Here is a 21,565-nt window from a genome sequence, read left to right on the forward strand (position 1 = left end):
CTGCCAGACCTGCATGTTTTGTCTTTTATCTCAATTAACACACTAAAAAACAAACAAATTTAAAATTTTTGCAACATTCTTGATTGATAAAAGTCAGATTTATAACTTAAAGGGAAACACAATTACCCAGTATATCTGCTGCAAGACATGCTGGGCGATTCACAAAACAAATTATATATCTAAAAGGAATTAAAGAGATGTGAAAGATGATTTAAAATGGGATGCAATCACACACCTTTGGAACTTCAGGTTGGGGGTTCGACGGCTGATCAGAGCTTCTGTATCCAGTAAGGGTCCCTAGGCTAGACCCCCCGTGCTAACCAAGCCTACATCGGATATGAATTAACAACCTCTTTATCAGCAGAAGGGCTATTCATCATCCCATCAGGTATTGACACAGCAGTGGGACTGTAACCAGATGGAGTATCACCTCAAAAGAATACTATTATTCCCTGCCAGCAGCAGTGACACCTGTAACATAGGCACTAAAACAAAAAGGTCAGCAGCATCCATCCATGCTGCTCCGGTTCTCTGAGGAAATCTTGTGGGATGAGCTTGAAAACAATAACACGGACTGATAACTTTCCCGAGGCAGCTGCTGGGGTTGTTACTCCCTTTGGATCTTAGAATTAGAGCACTCTCCATAGTCAGCGACTTATGGTAGAATGGTGAGTCAATGATGCAAATAGGCCCCGTGGTACTGAGATGCTAATAATGAGCACCAAGGGCACAGTGTCACTCAATAAATCAGGGTAACACAAGCTACTTTTGTTGATCGGATGAAATGACCATGAAAAATGTACGGGTGGAAAGCTTGCTGCTCCCAAAGGAGAACGGCATGCGAGGCCACCTTGCTTTCAAAACAGTATGTTTATTTATTTATTTTTATCACAAATTTGGGTGTCAGCAAAACAGAACAGATGTTTATTCAATGCAGCAAAATCCAAAAAAAGAGGCTTTTGTTAAATATAATCTCTTAGGTTGTTTCGGTGGAAGGCTTGCATGTAGATGGATCACTACAAATTAAATGCAGTTGTTTACTATTAAGCGTCACCTATATTACACATTATATTTAAATTAACAACTGGCTCAAACACTGAAAATACCAGTAATATTATATATTACATGTACCAGGTTAAGTCCACTTGAAATATTTGATTTACTTTTATTTCAAACTAAATGAACAAATCAATGAAATCTTAACTATTCAAATATTTTGGGATTACGTGCGTTGCAGAACTCTTTTTTTGTTTTTAAAGGAACGATTCTGAGATATAACTTCTTCCTTTTTTAAGGGAGCACATTTTCAGTCTTTGCATTGAGAATAGTACTCAAAGGGCAAGTAGCTTGAGTGTCTTGGTGAAATAGAGGGCTGTGCTAGAAGCTGGGCAGTCATTCAGTTGATCATTCAGTCATCTCGAGAGCTGGCAAATCAGTTGGTGCAGCACACTGAGCTGCGCTAGTTGTCAATCTGGGCTCGTTCTTTGCCCTCTGGTCAAACTGTTCAACTGGCAGGGTGGAAGTATATAATCTGACAACTCGTGTTACAAGGCAGTGGAGGCACTGTTCAGTCATCTCTTTCCAGCAAGATCGCTGTCCAGATGCTTAAAAATCTGTAACAGGACCTCCTGTAAAAACTCTGTTAAAAGCAAGTGCATCCTCCAAAAAAGGATGAAATGTGCACCTGTATTCTTTTAGATTTAGAAAGTAGTAAACAAAAAATAATTCATTAACACTTTTTGTGCATTTGTGTGCATCATTCAAGTAGAAAGAACTGATGTGAACTTGAGAAAACGTAACCGTAAATATGTGATAACCTACATCTGAGCACAGGAGCAAGTAGGAAAATGAGTCACACGCTGCACTAAAAATGCTGATTGTAAGTTGTCATTATTACAGTCCAAATCAGGAAATGATTACAAAGTGCATAAAAAAATTGTGAGACTGGATGAAGTTTTATCTTTGGGATTGCATTGATTATGAAACTGCTGCTCTCATTACATGATACTCTTATTTTTAACATTATAAATTTTCTAGGGTCTCTTTGCCTGAAGTGGTTCTGTAAAAAAACAAAAGCTTGCAATTTTCTTGTGCACAAACGTAAGTAGTCTGGTGATAATTGGCGCACTTTTGTCTGCGCCCTTATTTCCCAGTGGATCACCACAGCGATAGAGCCGCATGTTCGATTTGACACTGAATGCTCTTCCTCATGCAATCCTCACGTTTATCTGGGCTTGGGACCGGCAATCGAAGTACACTTGTGACTCTCTGTGTTTATGTTTGTGTCCTCATGGTTTCAAATTAGAGCTCTTGTGCGTGTAAAGTGAATGTGTTAACCACCAATAATACTGAAATTTATATAAATTCATGTAACAATATATCTTAATCGAGTTAAGAACCATTATAGTTCAGTCCCCAGACAGTTATCTGAGCTAACTTGTCCACAGAAGTGATCAAATACTTTAAGTCTAATCAGATTATCCATCACGTGATAGCATTGCGCCCACCAGATTAATTTTATGGCACGCCGACGACCTTGTCCTATTGTGTGAAGCAGCTACAAATACTTCCACGTGAAGGTAAAGATCTTTGCACTCACTGCAATGGATTAGGAGTGAACCAAGCCACACATCCATTTTACACTCCTAGTTTATGTCTCTGTATGTGTTTGTGTTTGTGTGTGCGAGTGTTTGTGTTTGTCAAGAATGAAGAGTGTATATGATTTTTTTTTCTTCCCAGGGTCACTTTGCCTCGAGGTGATTCTTGTATTTTTATTTTTTTATTTTCCAGGCTCACACTCTACTTAAGCTCTGAACCAATTTAACACAGACCGGGAACGCAGTTAAAAGCTTGACAGAGTCACTCAAATCCCCATCTGCACTATATTGGGGGCATGACAAGAAAAAAAAAACGAGGGTGAACGATAGAGAAGAGGAAAGTGGTCTATGAGGAAGAGTGGGGAGGGCAGGCTGTTTAAGGGGGAATGAAATAGATCTGCATGGACACAGAAAGAGAGCAGTGTGTGTGTACTATGAATGGCACTATATTGCTAGGAAGAGTTATTTGAATTAAACTGATATTTAATTATCATACAGACATTAAAATGATGTCTAAACTGGAGCAAAAGATATTCATCTCACTTGTTAGTAAATGAAACGAGACTTCATCAAAAACAGATCAGACAAGTTTCAAAGTTTGGGGCTAGAAACACTGGCAGCCATATGTGTTTTCCATTTATACAGCCATTAAACTGATGAAAGGATTGCTGAATTGAAGGGGATGGGCCAAATGAATTCATTTGTCACTTTCTAATTTCTCAGTTGTTCAGAGCCATTTGCCAACAGCTCTTAAAAAGTTGTGTTAGGAACAGTAATAAAAACAGACCATGTCGATGATGAGCTCCAAAAATGATGCAGTGCCACCTGTTAATGCTACAAGATGTAGACAGAATGCCAAAATGGCTTTCCCTGAACAAAACCCACATTAGGGATTTTTTAATTACTTCAACAAGGCAAAATGAGGGAAAAGCTGTGTGCGTGTGTGTGTGTGTGTGTGTGTGTTATACATCTATGGTGAGAAGCAGTAAAAAAGAAAAAAAAAAAGAATTTCAAATTGTGATGCCCATCACAATTTGTTTACTCCCAACTCGGATTTAAATTATCAATATATCCATACTGCATGTGCCAGGCTGAGCAGCACACGTCTGCAGCTAAAGCCAGGCAAGTGATTTAAGAGGTCCATTGTGGTGCTGTGGAGTATAGCGCACCACAGAAAAGGCAAAGTGAGAGGCAATGGCAGTGTTGTGACAAGCATGTCAAAATCTCTTAGGCATGGATAAACATTCTCTTTCATAAGAGATTATTTTGCTTTTTGCTTTTTTTTTTGTCATGACAGAAGCGTGTACCGTCATTTTCGTGTGTGTGTGTGTGTGTGTGTGTGTTTCAGAGAGAGAGAGAGTCCACGTAAAAGGATGAGTAGGCATCTACATAAGAGAGGTGAAAAATAAAAAGCCAAAACCAAAAAACAATCCACCAAGCAAACAAACAAACAAACAAAAAAAACCTGAGCATCTACTAAACATTAAAGATGAAGCTTGTAATAAAGCAAAAATAATAAAAAAAAATCAATAATGATTAAAACTAATGAAAGAATGTTATAATGTTATAATGAACATTTAGTACTAATTTAGCTGATTTTGCCATTAAAACAAATGCAAAATTAACACAAAATACAGGAACAAAAACAAGACATATATTCATCCAAACGACTGTTTAGGCAAAAATAATTGTAACTTGCAACAGAAAATTATTGGAATATCAGATAAAGAATTTTCTTTGAGTTTGTCATTATGTTTGTTAACTAATGAAACAAAACAATGATAGTTTTGGGTTTAGTTTTTAAATTGGCATATATAATATGAAAAGCCATTATTTACTACAATTATTTACTAGTACTAATACATACCTACACTACAGTATTATTTGGCCTATTGGAGCTAATAGCCATGAAATGAAAATGGTACCATTCATGTTTTTTAGTCTGTTGCTAGACATCGTGAAGACAATATAATATCCCCTATATGTAATATCACTCAAAATTACACTTTTGTGGCTATAAAGCGGATGTTGGAGCTGTGAAATGAAAAAGACAGGATGCAGGATATGATGTCACAGATGCTTAAAAGTTGCTTAACAAAAAAAGATGCTTAACAGGTGGTTGCTTGGCAACCTGTTGATATCCTGATATAGATAAGAACCTTCAGGTGCCTAAGATCTGTGTGCCAAATTTGGTTGCTAAACTCTTGATCATGTCACAGGTGTTGGCGGACAAAGCAACAAAAGCACAGACAGACAGAAATCTCTTGAATTACAGGAAGATACCCAATTAACCACAGCAGGTGTAGCCTGATTCACCATGAAGGTTTTATGGAATATCAGACAGCATTGGTTGAGTGTCGATGGTATTACCCCTACACCAGTACATTGGGGTAAACCAGTGGTCAAAAGACACCTCCTTTGTTCGCAGGGGAGACTGTTGACCAACTAAATGAGGTGAATGAATGCAGCAGCGAAAAGACAAAATGACGAAAAAGTGTTTGCACAAGATGACATAAGGCTGATATAATTTGGCTGATATACATGTAAAAGCAAACCATAACTAAAATAAAGTCCTGCCAAAGCAACCCCTGCTGGTGATAGTTTGTGTTTTTGTGTATGTGAATGGATGTTTTACACATAGCCCAGACTAGCTTTTGTTATGTGACATGGACAATTTTACATCCCTGCTGGAGCAGTTCAGTTAAAGAGTTTGGGTTTCTAAAATGTGCCCTTGTAATGTAGAATTGATCGATGTAGGTTGATAGGGTTCAGTGGAATGAATATAAAATGTATTCAATGAACTGATTAGCTCACACCACCCAAGTAGGTCAGTCATTAATGACAGTACAAACATACTGTTGGAGGAAAAGTGGGACAGTGGTCAGTACTGTTGCCTCCCAGCACAAAGGTTCATTGCTCGAACCTGCTGGTGTTCTGCGTGGAGTGCGCTCTACCTGTGATGATAAGGAAGGCCAGCTCCACACCCACACAGGGACTGAATTGGATAAGCAGTTTAAACAGTGTATGGATGTACAAAGAAAAACAAACCTTGGAGAGTTAGTATCAGAATCAGCAATACATAATTTCTAGATTCCAGCCTGCTTTAGTGACATAGCAACAAATTGCTCATAAGTACATTTCATTATGGGATATTACTATACAGCAATTGTTTGGCCATTTTTTAATAAACCAAAGAAAATTATATTAATTTAAATCCAACAAAGAGTTTGCAGAAAGAAAGCAAGACAAAAACAAGATGTCATGAACATCCCGCAATTACACTTGGTTTTTCATCTTTAATGGCATTAAATTTTAACCCTATATAATCTTGATTAATGTATAAAACTAAAGACGCAGCCCTGGAGCTCAAGTTAAGTTGATCCTTCTTGTGAGAATGATCAAACTACTGTGTGTGTGCGTGACTAAGTTGATAGCAGCAGTCACAGGAAGGGGTAGAGGGTTAGCAAGCAATAAGATGGACGGTGGAGGCAGGGTGCTGCCATGGGCTGCAGGGAGAGAGAGGGAGTACAAAGACAAACGGGGGAAGCTTTTGATGGCTAATGCAATAACCACAGCTGCCACTGAATGAGCCCGAATGATGAAGAGTAATCAGAGTGGTTGAGGCAGCTCTAAAAGTTAGAGACACCGCAAACACGGGTAGTTGATAGATGGCTAAAAGGGAGGTTGGAGAGAGGAAAAGACAAAGCAATTCATTATATCAAGAACACTGTAGCTGTCATTTTTTTGTGAGATTTGGCAACAGCTTGTGAATCTCAAGAAGACTGATGATTGCTAAAATATCAATCAATCAGCACCCTTATGAGAATCTTTATTTAAGTGGCTAGTTAAAGCAACTGAAGAACTATTTTCAGTACTGATGTCTTCAAAAGGTGAAATGAGGATGTCTGCCTTTTTTTCCCCCTCTGCTTGATAAGTGACTCAAACTAGCAGTTTATTATCACAATGGCTGCAAATTAATTTTTGACCAGTCAGCCAATCAATTAATCATTGCAGCTCTGCAATCAACTTTAACCTGGCTGGTGTCCAGTCTGGAGAGGATGGGGTGGGGGGGGGGGGGGGGGGTCAGGGCTCCCCACAAGGAATTTCAAGTGAGGGCTGGCAACTAATGTTATGAACCGCCTGGCTTAGTGGACCCAGTGGAGACTAAGACCCAGTGGAGACTCAACACTAATTTCAGTCTGAAAGCTACCACATTGCTCGTCTGATCTAAGAGTCAGCGGGATCACAACTTAGAATCACCAGAATGACACTTTTCCATAATAGAGTGGTCAAACCAGGTACATTAAAGACCTCCCTGTGGAGTGGCATACACAACCTGGTGAAAACAGATGTCTCTTTGGACTGCCTTTTCTAGAAGCTTCCTACTCATCAGGAAGATGAAAGCGATGAATCAAGTGTGTTAGTTCTTTTTCGGATCATTTCAGAGGGAAAGGGCCATAATCAAAGGCAAGGTCAGAAAAGAGCCGACTCTCTGTCCAGCACTCATCACAGGAGAAGAAAGAGAAAACATGTTGTGCTTCTGGTGCCTGTTTCAGAAATTCAGGGATTTCTAAAGCTAATGAGATTTTAAAAATCTTTAAATGTAATTGAATTTATACATCATGCACTTAATAAAAGAATTAAGTGAATGCCAAGTGTAATTTTATTTTAATAATCACTTCCAGATTTCAACATTTCTGTCTCAAAGTAATCTCCTTTTTCCAAATTAGCCAAAAATAAATAAACAGATATCTAAAACACAGGGAAAACTAAGGTGAGCTGTCTCTGATGCACTACTATATGTAGTTCATTCTGAAAATAAAATCAGCGAAAGAGTGGCACTGCCACTCTATTAAAAGGTGTTATCATTTTTATTAGATCAATCACTTGACAAGAGTGTAATTTATCACATGGTTATAAAAAGAAAAAGTAAAAAAAAAAGTAAAAAAAAACAGATGACAGACTGAAAACCTGTTTTATGACTTCCGGTACTTTTAGTAATTTGAATCTAAATAGGTTATTAAGTTTGAGTGATTCAGGTACATCAATCTTTTTAATTGACAGTTTGCCCTTTCTAAAGCCATTTGGCGTCAAGCAAGTTTTGACTTTGAAGCCGATTATCTATTTGCCGTACTTGAGCAGACAAACTGACTTTCCCTTGTGTACGTTAGACATTTGTGGTTTCCGTGGTAATTTTATAGCGGGGTCTTTGTGAAATGGATAGCTGAAGTGAGCTCAGACTAATCTTAGAAATGCTGCAGTGAAAACAGAATTAAAGTTATCATAAAAAAGGTGAAAGAATGAAAATCTCTTTATAGGGTTTTGGTTTAAACATTGTTGTGTCCCTTTTACTGGTATGTAACAGTTATCAATTCACTTCAGAGTGTGGCATTTTATAATCCCATTGTTATTCTAATGTTATTATACAAATACACATTTTTTTTAGCCAATATGTATTAAATCTTCAGCTGAGAAGAAAGAAAGAAGTGGGGAGAACAAAAAACCCCATCCAGACATTTATTATCCTTTTTTTTCCTGCCCTGAAATCACCTTTGCCGTCTGTCAAAAAAGTCAAATCCTTTACCACACACTTTTGAGTATCAAGCCAGAAGCAAGCTGCAGCCTCCTTCAAGCTGCATCAAAGAGAATATCATGGGTACCCTCAGATAGCCGAGTGGTAAACTCCTTCACCTGTGCAACTCTGTTTGCCACAACAGGTATACAGTAGTTTGAGCCATTAAACATTCTCCCTTGATTTTCCCCACTGCCCGAGGAAAAAATAAGATAAAAATTTAATTAAAAACATAAAACCAAAGGAGAGTTGAGAGTTGACCTCTCTCCTTGAAAAAAGTCAACTTTTTCTCTGAAGCTCATAGAAACCTCTGATGTTACAAGATACAATTGTACCCCCAAACATAAAACAACAAAACTTTTTAAAGAGTACAAAGGTAAAATCTCATTAAAGTCATGACAAATTTCAGGTAAGTGACTGAAACAGGCAACTGCAGATGAACTGGGAAACTCTAGTAAAAGTCTCATAAATAAAATGAAAAAAAAAATCTGTTTAATTATTTGGTTTCTTTTGTGTGTGTGTGTGTGTGTGTGTGTGTGTCAGTGTGTGTTTGCGTGTGTTTTTCTCCACTTTAGCTTAAAGTAACATGTGTAATTGTAGCAGCGGATGCCATTGGTTATGCATGCAGACCTATTAAAAGCTTAATGCATAAACAAAATGAGCTCTGTAAGTGGAAGGCAGTAAGGAAAGGTCAGTTATTTTTTCCCTTTCCAAAGTGAAGAGCTTTGGACCAGCTCTGCGGAGAAAATCACAGTCATGCAAATATGACGAGACGAAAGCTGGCATAACTACTTGCTATATTTGACACTGTGACTTTGACCCTAGCCCTGGGCTGAAAGAAATAGGCTTTCACAGCTGAGCTTTTAGGTTTATCATATTTGAAAGCAAATTCACCCCCCCCCCCCCACCCCCCATACCCCCACCCTATTCTGTGAAAAAAAAAAAGTCAGTGGCTTAAAACATTGCTCTGGGGTCCCCAGAGATCCATTTGTGTCTTACTCACTCTCTGAGTAGTGGGGGGGGGGGGGCGTATGAGCACATTTGCAGCTTCATCTTTTTTTTTTTCTCTATTCATTTTTATTTGAAAGACACATATTACTATTATCGTACTTCTGTATAATATGGTTGTCTTATCCTATTGTCATTAACCGTTGAGGACTGGGGTAGTTGCCGAGTGAAATCCTGACAGAAATGGAGGAAAATGGTCAATTGTGTCTCATTCTGCAGCTGGAGATGCGACGCAGAGCTTCAAACCAGAACAGGATGTGTTGCTGTTTTCAAGCGTTATTGATCAACGCCAGGGATGCTTCTTTCCAGTGCTCTGTACAAATAGTGATTATGAATAATGGCTGTAGCACACCACTGAGAGACGTGCCTTCTAATGTTTTCTTTGTATGTCATGTGCAATATTGACTTCACATGTACAGACAAACACATGATTCCCATAACATCTGACCGATTTCCACAATTTTCCATCTCCTGCTGGGTTGCATTCAGACATCAAGTTTAAGCTTAATGTGCCAACTGAACGCCCCTAATGTGGATTAGCTATGCATGGTAATGTCTGGAAGGAATCCTTGCCTCCCTAATGTGATATTCCTGAAAGTGCTGCCATGTTTGTGTGAGTTATTGTGCGTCTGTGTTTCTGTGCTGCGTTGACATGAAATCATGCGCTCAAAAATAACTATAGCTTTGCTTTCTATTTTAACATTAGCGCCCCGAGGGAGTATAAAACATGCTTAATACTAGTCTGACCTGGAAAACTGGGAAAAAAGAGGCTATGCCACCAGGTTTGCAGCCCCGTTACCTTTAAATCGAAGTCATAATAAAGTGAGAGGGCTGCCTTTGGATAATAATACAGACTGTTCATGCTGAGAGTGCGATTTTGCTAATGAGAGATAGTCAAGAGTGAAGATTTAAACGATTTACAATAGGGAACCAGTGATCCCAGGTAACCTTGTGGTGATTTGTGAGTGCATGGATATGTAGTGAGGAGAAAGAAGGAACAGACTGAGTCAGTGCATGTGCACATAATGCATAAACGTCTATGGAAAAATGTTTGGATGGCCATTTTCATAATCTAATTGAATGCATATAAAATTTTGAATTATGAAAGGATTTGCTGCAAAATAAACCTGTTAATGATATGTTTGCACTGCTCAACACTGGTTTCCTTCTGACTCAAAACTCAGTTAAAGTTCCACAATTAGATTGATCATCAAATTAGTTTTTAGGGTGCAATTATAAATGATTTAGAGGCCAGTCTTTGTGATTAGGGCCAACTGCCTAATAAGTAAGCTGACTTGTAGTGAAAGGAGCATGATTAACCAAGTCGACCAGACAGAAGAGATGAATAAGCACCTGATGAAAATGCCTACTGTGCTTGTCCCAGTGTAAGTGCATTGCTATTGTTTCCCAGAAAAACTCGACCCCGAGCCACAGCCTTCAGCGCCAAACTACAGATGATTTCGTCCTTTCATCTCAACTGAATCGGTGGCTGACAGAAACCGGCACAATTTTCACAGTGATTGATGTTTGTGACTGGAACTTGACAGCTGGCAACATGCTACAAAACAGTTGCTTTGCTTGTCAATGCGACGATTTTTGTTTAAATGTTTCAACATCAAACCAAAGTTAAAACCTAAGCGTAGCCTTCAGACTGTTCATATGTACCCCTCACGGGTATTAGAATATCATTTGAGGGCAATTTTCACTTGCAAAAGGGATCAAACATGTGCCATACACAGTGATGTAGTGAGACATCAAAGATACAGAGGCTGTGAAACAGTGTTTTTGTTGTTGTGTAAGCAGTGGAAAACAATGGAAATTACACAAAAAAGCCAGGTGAAAAGAAAAAAATAATATGCCCATGTAATAATTTCACTTGATTTCACTTAATCTCAACAGACTTTAAAAGCCAACAGCAGTGGAGCTAAAATCATCATAATTGCTTGCTTCTTCCAATTTAAGTGTGAAGGGACAAGAAAGCAAAGTACGACAAATGTTCAGTTGTTGGCAGCAATAATGAACACAAGCGTCTTTAAGGGTTAATTCAGCTTTTAAAGTGGGGTCGTCCAAAGTACTTATTCTTTATCGGCGTATTACCTTCAATAAATGGCAGCTGAAGTGCCGACCGTCATTTAATGAATTGCCGTGAAAGCTAAGCAATGCACTGGTGAGGATGGGGTCAGCAGGAAAATGTATTATTCATACATGTATATCTCTCTCTCTCTCTATATATATATATATCTAAAACAGAGGCTTTCAGTTATAAATGTATATTCCAGTCCAAGTCTCTGAGTCTGTATTATTGTGAGACTTTGTTGATGATGATAACGTAGACCAGAGTTTTCACACTGGAAGTGTTGTGGCAACCAGAGACCACAGAAAGGACTTTGAGCAAAATAACCACTGAATATGGGGAAGTGGGTGTGCCTGGAGAGAGTTAATTAAAATTAAAAAAAAAACCAACAACTTATATTCTCTATTCATTGCGTAAGGTGTAATATTTAATTTTGATGTTTATGGCAGCTAATGAAAATCAGAAATCTAGTATCTCTCATCATTAGGGTATTTCCTAAAATTAATCAAAAGAGGCTCTGGTCAGGTAACTTGGTAGCAGTTTCAGCACTGTGAGCAGGCCTTAAGTCATCCTGGAAAAGGGAAATCTGCAGCAGATGGAAGCATGAAGTAGTCTAAAATATCCTGGTAGATTTCCGCGTTGACTTTGGACTTGATAAAACACAGCGGACCAACACTAGCTGATGACATGGCAAACCAAATCACCACAGACTGTGGGAAATTCAGCCTGGACTTCGATTCTGTGCCTCTGCTGACTCTAGGACCTAGAAAGACAGAATTTACTTTCATGCGATAAGAGGACTTTGGACCATTGATCAAAAGTTCTTTTCCTCCCTTTTCCTCCTTCTCTATGGATTAGTGTCGTAATATTAGGGACAGTTGAGGCCACTTTCCTGATGATGTTAGTGCACCTCGGTCCAGTCCTTGTGAAGCGCCACATGTTCTTAATTTGAATCTTCTTGGAAAGCCATCTCTGCTGCTTGGGCACCTTTTCCTATCACAATTTATCCTTGCTCTCAACTTTCATTTAATATGCTTCGATCCAGCGCTCTGCAAAGAGCCAGCCTTTTCAGCAGTGACCTTCTGTGGCTTGTGGAGGGTATCGTCATCTGGACCCAAATCAGTTGTCATTGTTGTTGCGTGTACTGAACAAGTCGACAATACCATGGTATTTAACCCTATAGATTACATTTAACTCATTTACTGAAACTGAAAATAAAATATTCTAATAATTTGAGATACCAGATTTTTGTTTTTGATGTGTTCTAATAATGATCTTTAAAACTAAAATAAAATTGTTCCAAAGGTACACACAAAACCTAATACTTTAAGACTTTTTAAGCAACAACAGATGGTGAAATATGTGAAAAAGACTGACGTAAAATTGAAATATCCCTGAAAAACAAATACATGCAGCAAGCTGTTAGTTTGTTTGTTATCAAACTTTGGGGGGAAAATAATTTTGACAAACAGCTGCAGTATCACAGCATGGGCACACATATGTCCTCTATATCTTCTTCATCCTAAATGCCTTTGTAATTTATTTTGATTAATTATAATAGAATATCCAAGTTAAATAGACTTTTTTTTTTTATAAATATAACTTCAAATATATAACTTCAGTCATTTTTTTAACAGTGTGTGGCAGCCCTCTGCAGTGTCAGTGTAGCAGTGTAGCACTAAATCTGTACCTTTAAAGAAACAGTCCTTGCTGTGTACCACGTAGATCCGTCTTCTTTCCAGGCAGGCAGTGCGGTAAACCTCACAGTGGTTCTCATAGAATCTGCCGTCTGAGCCGCACACCGGCACAAAGGAGGGCCGGCATTTTTCCTGGCAAACGCACTCTGCGCGGCCAGTTTCTGCCATTAGCACACATTGTCGACCCCGTCCACAGTAGGTCCTCCGACAGGGGTCTCCATCCGGATCAGATAGGGCTGGAAGAGCAAGAGAGAAAAGGGCTTTTATATCAAGAAAGAAAGCCAGAGTGTATGCCTTCATAAAATCGTATGAGAGGGGGAAACTTAGGCAATTTTTACTTGCGTATATAAATCGGAAAGAGTTACAAGGGCAGAGATAGAGATCAGCTGAATTTACAAAAAGCAAAAATGAAATAGATTTGTCTCTCCAGCACAGACAGACAAAGACATGAGTATTGCTTTCTCATAGATTTTTGCTGCTTAAAAATAACATGGCCAAAATTCAAGGACAGTTCTCATGTAGTGTGAGATTCTGAGGAACTTAGATAATCAAATATGTTTTCAAATAAATGAATCAAAACAAAATAAAAAAAAAAAGACATTAATTCTCATTTAAAAAAAATTATTACATATGTGGTGCAGAATAAAACTAATCAAATATGTATTAAGGAAAACACATTTGCATGAATCATACAGTAGGCACCAAAATTAGAAAAACCGTAAACCAATGACAAACACCTCCAAACGTGATGGCAATTATCACACGGTGCTAACGAGGATAAACCTTTTTTTAAACCCAGTCTAACTCTCTACAGCTCAAACTGCAGGCTGCCCTTATTAACACCTCTCAGTAATCATTTGCACATACACGAGCACATGTGCATACAAACATACCAAGGTGTGTTTGAGCATATAAGGGCACTGAAAATGTAAGTAGAGTTTCCACATTCTGCCTTAGCTATTTTGTTGCCTATTAACACAAATGCACTCACTACTCACCCTCTTCATTATAACAACTCCTTGTGTCATCTCCTGACCTACACACATGTGCAGGGACAAATGCACACAGCCATCACCACTGTAACCACTCAGGGCACCTTGCTTCTTCTTCTTCTCACTGATTTAATCTATCTGCACTTAAAGGAAGTCAAAAAGCTGCTGATTCAGCCAGATGCTCCACCTTGGATTGATGTTTCCTGACTCTGTGAGCCTGACCTCTGGCCCATGCTCCGTGGGGTTATTACAGTGAAAACGAGATTCTCTAAAAGGTACAAGCAAGGAATTTGCTGCCTCACAACCTCATCTGGTAAATGCCAGGGGAATATATTAAACATAAAAATGCCAGATCCCTCCTAGAGTTTACATGTTTTTTCATGCGGTCGTGAGAGCGCCCAATTATAGGCAAACATGAAACTCTCCTACGCAAGCACCCACAGTGTTGAATTCATTGGCAGAGGCTTAACTTTAGGGTTTATCTGCAAGATGATAAAAATTCATTCTGTAGTTTTATTTGAAAATAAAAGCATTTTACAACAAAAATGAGTAAAACATTTGATATAGATGAGACTTGATTTTTTGAGTAATTAAGTAAATAAATAAAATTTATTTATAAACCACTTTTTAAAACAAGAAGCTATTAAAAAGTGCTTCACATGGGAATATAAAACAAACAAAACAACATATTACACATGAACATTACCCAAATGCCTTTCTAAACAGATGTGTTTTAAGCCATGTTTTAAAAGAAGCCACAGAGTCAATGGTGTGTAGCGGGGGAAGTAAACTGTTCCACCGTATTGGAGCTAGGGTTTGAAAAGCGTGATCCCCTTTCATTTTCAAATGGGTCCGTGGAATAGTCAGAAGACCACTATCAGTGGATCTAAGGATTCGGTTTGGAGAGTAGGGCTGAAGAAGCTCAGTGATATAGGTGGGGGCCTCTCCTCGTAAAGACATAAATGTAAAAGTGAGGATTTTAAACTGATATCTGTACCCAACCGGAAGCCACTGCAAGGATTTTAACATGAGAGAGATATGGGAGAATTTATTACTTGGACCGCTTGAAAGCAATTTAAGGAAGCCTTAGACAGACAGGAAAAGAGTGTGTTACAATAACTAGGAGGAGATGAAGGCATGGACAAGCATCTCCATTTCACCTTTGGTGACAATAGTCCTAAGTTTAGCAATATTTCTTAAATGAAAAAAGCAGGAGCGGGTCAGAGACTTGATATGAGCATCAAAAGACAGAGATTGAGGAGTCCCGCAGCCATTACAGGCCTACGGCGGGCGTTTTTATCAGTTAAATCACTGTTCTAAGCGCTCACAAAAATGAAGTTTTGGCATTAAAGCAAAGCTTTAAAAGCCCTAATTGATCCTGCTGTTTCTCCTATTAAAATTGCAAGTATTTTGTGCCTCTTGTTTACCTTTGAAGTCAACAAGCTCTCTTATTTGCCATGGAAACCAGGGCAAACAATAAACGACATGTGTTCATGCAGTTTTGAGGTTGAGTCAGGGATGCTGAGAAGGGGTCAACTTTATTATCCCTCTCTTGAATAAGGCTAAAAACCATACTGGCTTAACTTAAAAGAACCCAGTCCACGCTCTTATATTCAAACTGCTGAAAAGAGAAATTGAATTTGCCTCCAGTATAATCATATCTCAACTCTCAGCATATTCAATAATAGAGGTAATACGCTGTTGTCGGAGGACAAAAGTCCCTTAATTGCATTAAGGAGATTTGGGGGCCAATGCACAGAGGAACACAAGCTCACACACACACACAAACACATACATTAACACACCGGCACCCTCCTACTCACTTTTAGGTGTTAGTATGTAAACAAACATACACTCTATAGTCACTGTCTAATATCCAGCTTCTGTGCTTGCAAACACTGGAACATGGTCAAATACGAACACACACAAATGCTGCTGAAATTACTAAACCTTATGTGAACAAAAATAATGATTAACAGAACAAATAAATCACAGTAACTACTGTGATAGTAGCAGTTTAGGATTTTGAAATGTGTGACCACCTTTTTCTGTCCATTTGACATATTCTTGTCTAAACCTGGAATCAATTAATAGAAAATAACTGGTGGAGTAATCAGTAATAAGCATATTCGATATTGGCAGTTAAGCACAGCCCACAGGTAGGTGCAGCCTGACCTGACATTACTTTGACTACTTCTTTATCATAATTAAGTATTGGGAATCAAACTAAGTCGCGGCTTGGGGGCGTGCCAGGTAACTACCCCGATGGGAGTGTGAGGGGGATGGAGAGAGTGAAGAGAGACTCAATATCCAGTTTACTAATTGTTCTGCGTGTCTCGGCAAAGCATCTGTGGGAAATGCAAAATATCCCAGCTCCCCTGCGACCTTGCTGTTCATATCAAGGTCGGGGACGATTACAAGATCGTTTGTATTCTCCAAGCATGAGAGATTAAATGCTTAGCAACAAACATCCAGTGGCTGTTATCCACTGGCGCTGGTTCTTCCTTCTTCATCTTCCCCTAGCTCTCTCCCCTTCCGTCCTCTTTCTTCTTTTCCCATTTTGTTCAGAGAACAGAGTACATGAACAGCTGCCGTTCAAACAACAGAAACAATAGTGCCCAAAAGTTACATTTACAATACGCAAGCTGTCTGACATTTAGCTAATTCGTAGCACTCGCATTCATCCTCACCATAAGTTCTTTTGTCTCACTCTCTTTTGGACCACGCTGGTTGCAATTGTGGCTTGCTTAAGAGGCTAAAAATGTCATTTGATAATCCTTCCTGTTTAAGCCGCTGGCACAGTACATATAAATGGCTCTTACAAGACGAAGCTTTTTTATGGTGCCAAGACAATACCATGCTGACCATACTGCGTCAAGCCTTTCTATCCTGTCACTGCAGTTTTTTGTTGATTATTCTTCATCCTCCTTTCCCTCCCCCCCTCTATTTCACTGCATGTGTATGTGTCTCTGTCTTTGTTTCCTCACTTTCTCTTTGTCAATATCTTTCTAAACTGGGCCTCAGAGAAACTGAAACCAGACATTGTCCACTATAATTACAGATTTCCTGTGCATGTTTTACGAGAAGCACTGCTGATAATTACATAGGAACATAAGCGACTGGGATGCGGTGGTAAGACTATTTTGGCTTATCTCCCTGACATTTTATGATAATCCAACATAAGTTTCCTCCTTTATTCCCCTTTTATGCAAGCCTAAGTGGATGAGAGCATAACTGGAAGCACAGCATGACTGACTGCCTTTTCATTTGTCGGGAAAAGCTACAATCTTGTCAGTCTCAGCCCTTACTGAATCATTTTGAAAAAGCTATTGGTAATTTGAATCCACAGTGAGGTATATAATGTGTGTGCAGAGCGCACTAGCATAAAGAACACAGCGAGTGCGCACACACACACACACACACACACACACACACACACACACACACACAGAGAAAGTCAGAATATGTCACTTCACTCTGGAAGCAAAGTACTTCTGTCTAAGCCCTCGCTCTATTTAGCAACTAAAATATGCCTCAATTTATTTATACCTGAGGCTAGACTCTCAAGCTCTTTAAATTCCTTTAACATTTAAAGGCAATCACAACAAACTTTATTTTGTATTTAATCCAGCTCCACAGAGGCTAGTTTGTTGTTTTTTGATACTTTCTCCTTGGAGAGACAGAGGGACACTGTAAGAGCTTCTTAGTAATTAGACTAGAAGAATATTTGCCCTGCTGATGTGGGACTCACTGCCTGCAGCACTACAATGTCATAAACCACCTTGATCCATGGAAATATGCTGCAGTCACAAACCCATACAGACACAAAGAGTTTTCTCTTTTTTCCCTGCCAGCAGACAGCTTCCGTTTTGTGATCGAGCCACTAAAGTGCCGCCGTCTTTTTAATTCAAGTGTTACATGAGTGTAGCATGTAAAGGGCATGTGGATGGAGCACTTGTTTATTTGAGTTGTGCCGTCCAGGAAATGTACAGTCACATCTGCTGATCCTACAGATCAATCTGTTTGCTCTGAAGCAGCTGTAGATAATTAAATATTGAGACGCGCCGTCAAACACTGTCTCCCCTGTTCTGCACAGTTGGACAAAGCTATTCTGACATGCACACCAAGCTGGAATATCAATGGACAGCAGCGGCCCTCGGTGTTAGGTGAGATACTCACAGATAAGCACAAACCTGTCAGTTTAACTGCACTGTACCAAAAATGATGTTTCTTGTTTTAGTACAGAAAGTAGAATGCAAACAAGCAGAGGGAAATTTTGTTTAGATTACATGGATATTCAAGGCGCATCTTTTGTTGCCTTCCTCCCCCATTAAGCTCTAAATTTGTCCTTTGGCCTAGGGGTAATACTACACTTGACAAGAGGACTGATTCATCCAGCTTCCACATCAGACTCCATAAAATTCTACAAGATCACAAATCTTATGGTAAAACAGAAATGAAAAAAAAAAAAAAATAGACTGTCAAAAGGTTAAAAACAACCTATTTTTAAGATATGAAGTGTTTCCTGCGATTGGGTGTTGTCTTTACTGTCCCACCTTCAGTATTGATAATTTTAAATATTAGACACAGCACATGAAAAACCAACCACAGACACAGACTGAGAATCTCAGGTGAAGCATCTCCCAGAACTGTGTCTGAAAAGTGTAGTTTTTGAACAGGTTCTTGCGCATTAACTGAAAATAAATTTCGCCTCCACTCTGCACAGCCACACAAGCCTGGGGTTGAGATCTGGTCGATCAGCCAGGGAAATTTGTCCCCTTAGATATGTTAGCGACTCGTCCGTCTTTAGCCTGTGGCAGCAACACAGTGTAGATGAGGTTGATCGACAGTTTCATTTAAACCTTGTGGTGTTTTTATCAGAACAAAAACTGTTTCATATCAAAAGGAGACATCAACAAACAATGAGGTCAAGAAAAAAAATATATAAATAAATACACTGAAAATCAAATAAATAAACAGAATAACAAGGACAAATGTCTAAAAAGAATAATTAATCTAAATGACCACTGTCTGCTTTAAGTAATCCATATTGTATTATTATGTCTTATTTATTTATAATAAGCATAAAGTCATCCAGGAACAAAACTGTTAATGACACCAAATGTCAGCAACAGCACTTTGATGCCTCAATATTCAGGCTGGATTTAAATATTGCCCCCAAAACTCAGCAGCAAGAGAGCATCCAAAATTAGACTAAGCCCCATTTTCCCAAACATGTTTTGAGGAAACAGCCTTTAATAGCACAGAAATTGGCAGACTTGCTCTCAGGTAATGATATAACATGTTAATCATCTCTTCAGACAATCAGGACTAAATCTCGATAAAACTCTAACAAATGCTGACATTAAACAGTAACAACTATGTAAATTCAAAGACAGATTATTACCAATAATTATTGCTGTAGTTTGTAAACAATATGGCAGATATTTTTTATCTAACTGCAAATGTCTAAATCTTGAGACATATTTTTAGATAAAAGCTTTTTTTTTTGGTTTGTTTTACTACAAGAATGACATTACATGGTTGCAACAAGCGACTGACTTCAGTATTGATTAATCTTTTGACATTTTATTTCATATTGTCTCGTTTCATATAACTAAAAGTTCAAATAACCCAGTTTCAATTCACATGCGACAAGCTAATTAAAGGATCAAGCCTTCCTGTCTAGGCTGAATATCAGCTTTTGCTTCTCTATCTTTCTCACAGAGAAGAAGAATAGACAAAGGACAAATTTGCCCTAGTGATGGGAATCGTTTAAATCTATGTTGTTATTAATGTTGTAATTCCATTTCACGTTAGGCAAACATGGATCATTTTCATGGTAATCCTTCTAAAAGCTGTTGAGATAATTCAGAAAGGACCAAAGACTGACACAGACTGAAAAACCCTCGTGTCTGAGACTGACAATGAAACAACTGCAGTAAAAACCTCTAATCGAAGTAACTTTCGATAATAATTACAGTTAATTTACACTCACTGTCAAAGCCATTGTTCTCTATTAAATGGTACAAATCTTCCATTACCTCCATGACCTCTTTCTAAATGGCAGGTTAGTCATTACCTTGGCGATCTCCACATTTGAAAGAGAGGTATGGCACTTGAACTTAAATGTTACACAGCAACAAAATGAGGCTTAAATGCATGTAGCCACCTCCCAAACGCAAAGACAGCATCACCATATGAACACAAAGAAAACTAGAGGCTACAATTATGACTAATGTGCCAGTTAAACAATATCATGTGGTTGCTATTTGAGTGCTAAAACTATAAATCTAAATCTATGAAGCTAGAAGTGGACGTTCATTAAAAGGCTTCTTTAAAGACCGGTTCCAACAAACGTAAGCATAAAGACCTTTTCCAACAAACTTTTAAGAGGAGTTAACAACCCTCAGCATAAATCAAATCTGCTATCCATGATGCAGCGCACAGCAGCCTGCTTTAAACTGCAGTTACATAAAAGTAGAGGCTAAGAGTTATAGGCTTTTCCGTGTTCATAAACTTGTATCAGGAAACTTTGATAGCATATTTTTTTACAAGGTCATCCAAGATGTCTGTGAAGGTTCTCAGTCATCCACGTCATCGTAGTCTAAAACTCTCAAAAGACTCTCCACCTTTTGACCTTAGAACTGAAGAAGCTTCTTGGATGAGAGGTTAAACGTCTTCAAGCAACTCAAAGAAGTCCAGACACTTTTCTTTCCAAGCTCCTTAGACAAGGTCATCCAAGATTAAAAAATGAACCCTGAATACATCTGTGGCATCCCAAAACACTAATGGAGGAGAAACTTCCTGTGATTTCTGAAGAGGCATGGCTGATGATGAAACTAAAGGATGCCGTGATTAAGGGTGCTTACTTATCACACCCCGACTCAGTGTTTCTCTTGTTCGTCCCCTATTTTTAGTTTATTTTTAGAGATTGCTGCAAGATTTAAAACTAATTACGCAAAAAGATGTTCTGGTCAATTCTTTTGAGGTCGCTTATGATATGCTGGGAGACATGTAAGTAGCTTCTTTAGTCATAGACAGAATATAAAAGATGACCATAACCGGAGGGGTAGAAAACTGAAACGAGCCTAGATATGTCTTAAACCTGTGTTTTGTTTTGTTTTCCAGCAGGGGGCAGTTCCATTGACTGCAGAAAATGGGACTGACTCTCACTTAATTTAATACCTAATTAATCACTTTTCTAATTAGCCAGTTATTACAGTTAAAAAAAATGATGGTCCTAATTAGAGTAACACTGAATAATGCATGGTATACTTTAGGACGTGGCTACCGTGTGATTGACAAGTTGCTATCTTGTGGAGAGTGTGGACATCCTCCTCTGCCGAATGACATTTCTTTTTGGAAAATTGAAATATACTACATGTATAAGGTGGCTAAGCATATAGAAGACATTTCTACAGTGACAACATAGATGAGAAACTGCTAGTGGGCTATTACTTCAGCAGTACAGGACTACATTTCTTGTATTTGAGCTTATTTATACCACTGGGAGAAAAAAGTTATTATGTCACAATTTTGAGTTATTTTCAGCTAGTGACACAAGGATTTCATCATTTCTAAAACCAGCAGCTGATGCTGATGCTACCAGAAATTACATACCT

At 38.5% G+C, this 21,565-nt stretch overlaps 1 protein-coding gene across 1 annotated transcript in view; it reads right to left on the reverse strand.

Moving 5' to 3' along the window:
- Window positions 1–21,565, reverse strand: part of fstl4 (follistatin-like 4) — a 230,475-nt gene that overhangs the window by 126,995 nt on the left and 81,915 nt on the right. Inside the window, exon 4 of the mRNA XM_085470780.1 lies at window positions 12,942–13,184. Coding sequence (XP_085326906.1) covers window positions 12,942–13,184 — 243 coding nt within the window. The remainder of the gene's footprint in view (window positions 1–12,941; window positions 13,185–21,565) is intronic.

Source organism: Copadichromis virginalis, linkage group LG10 (genome assembly GCF_057382275.1).
Source record: "Copadichromis virginalis isolate Kocher_CV1m ecotype Utaka linkage group LG10, C_Virginalis_male_GT1.1, whole genome shotgun sequence".
Classification (NCBI taxonomy): domain Eukaryota; kingdom Metazoa; phylum Chordata; class Actinopteri; order Cichliformes; family Cichlidae; genus Copadichromis; species Copadichromis virginalis.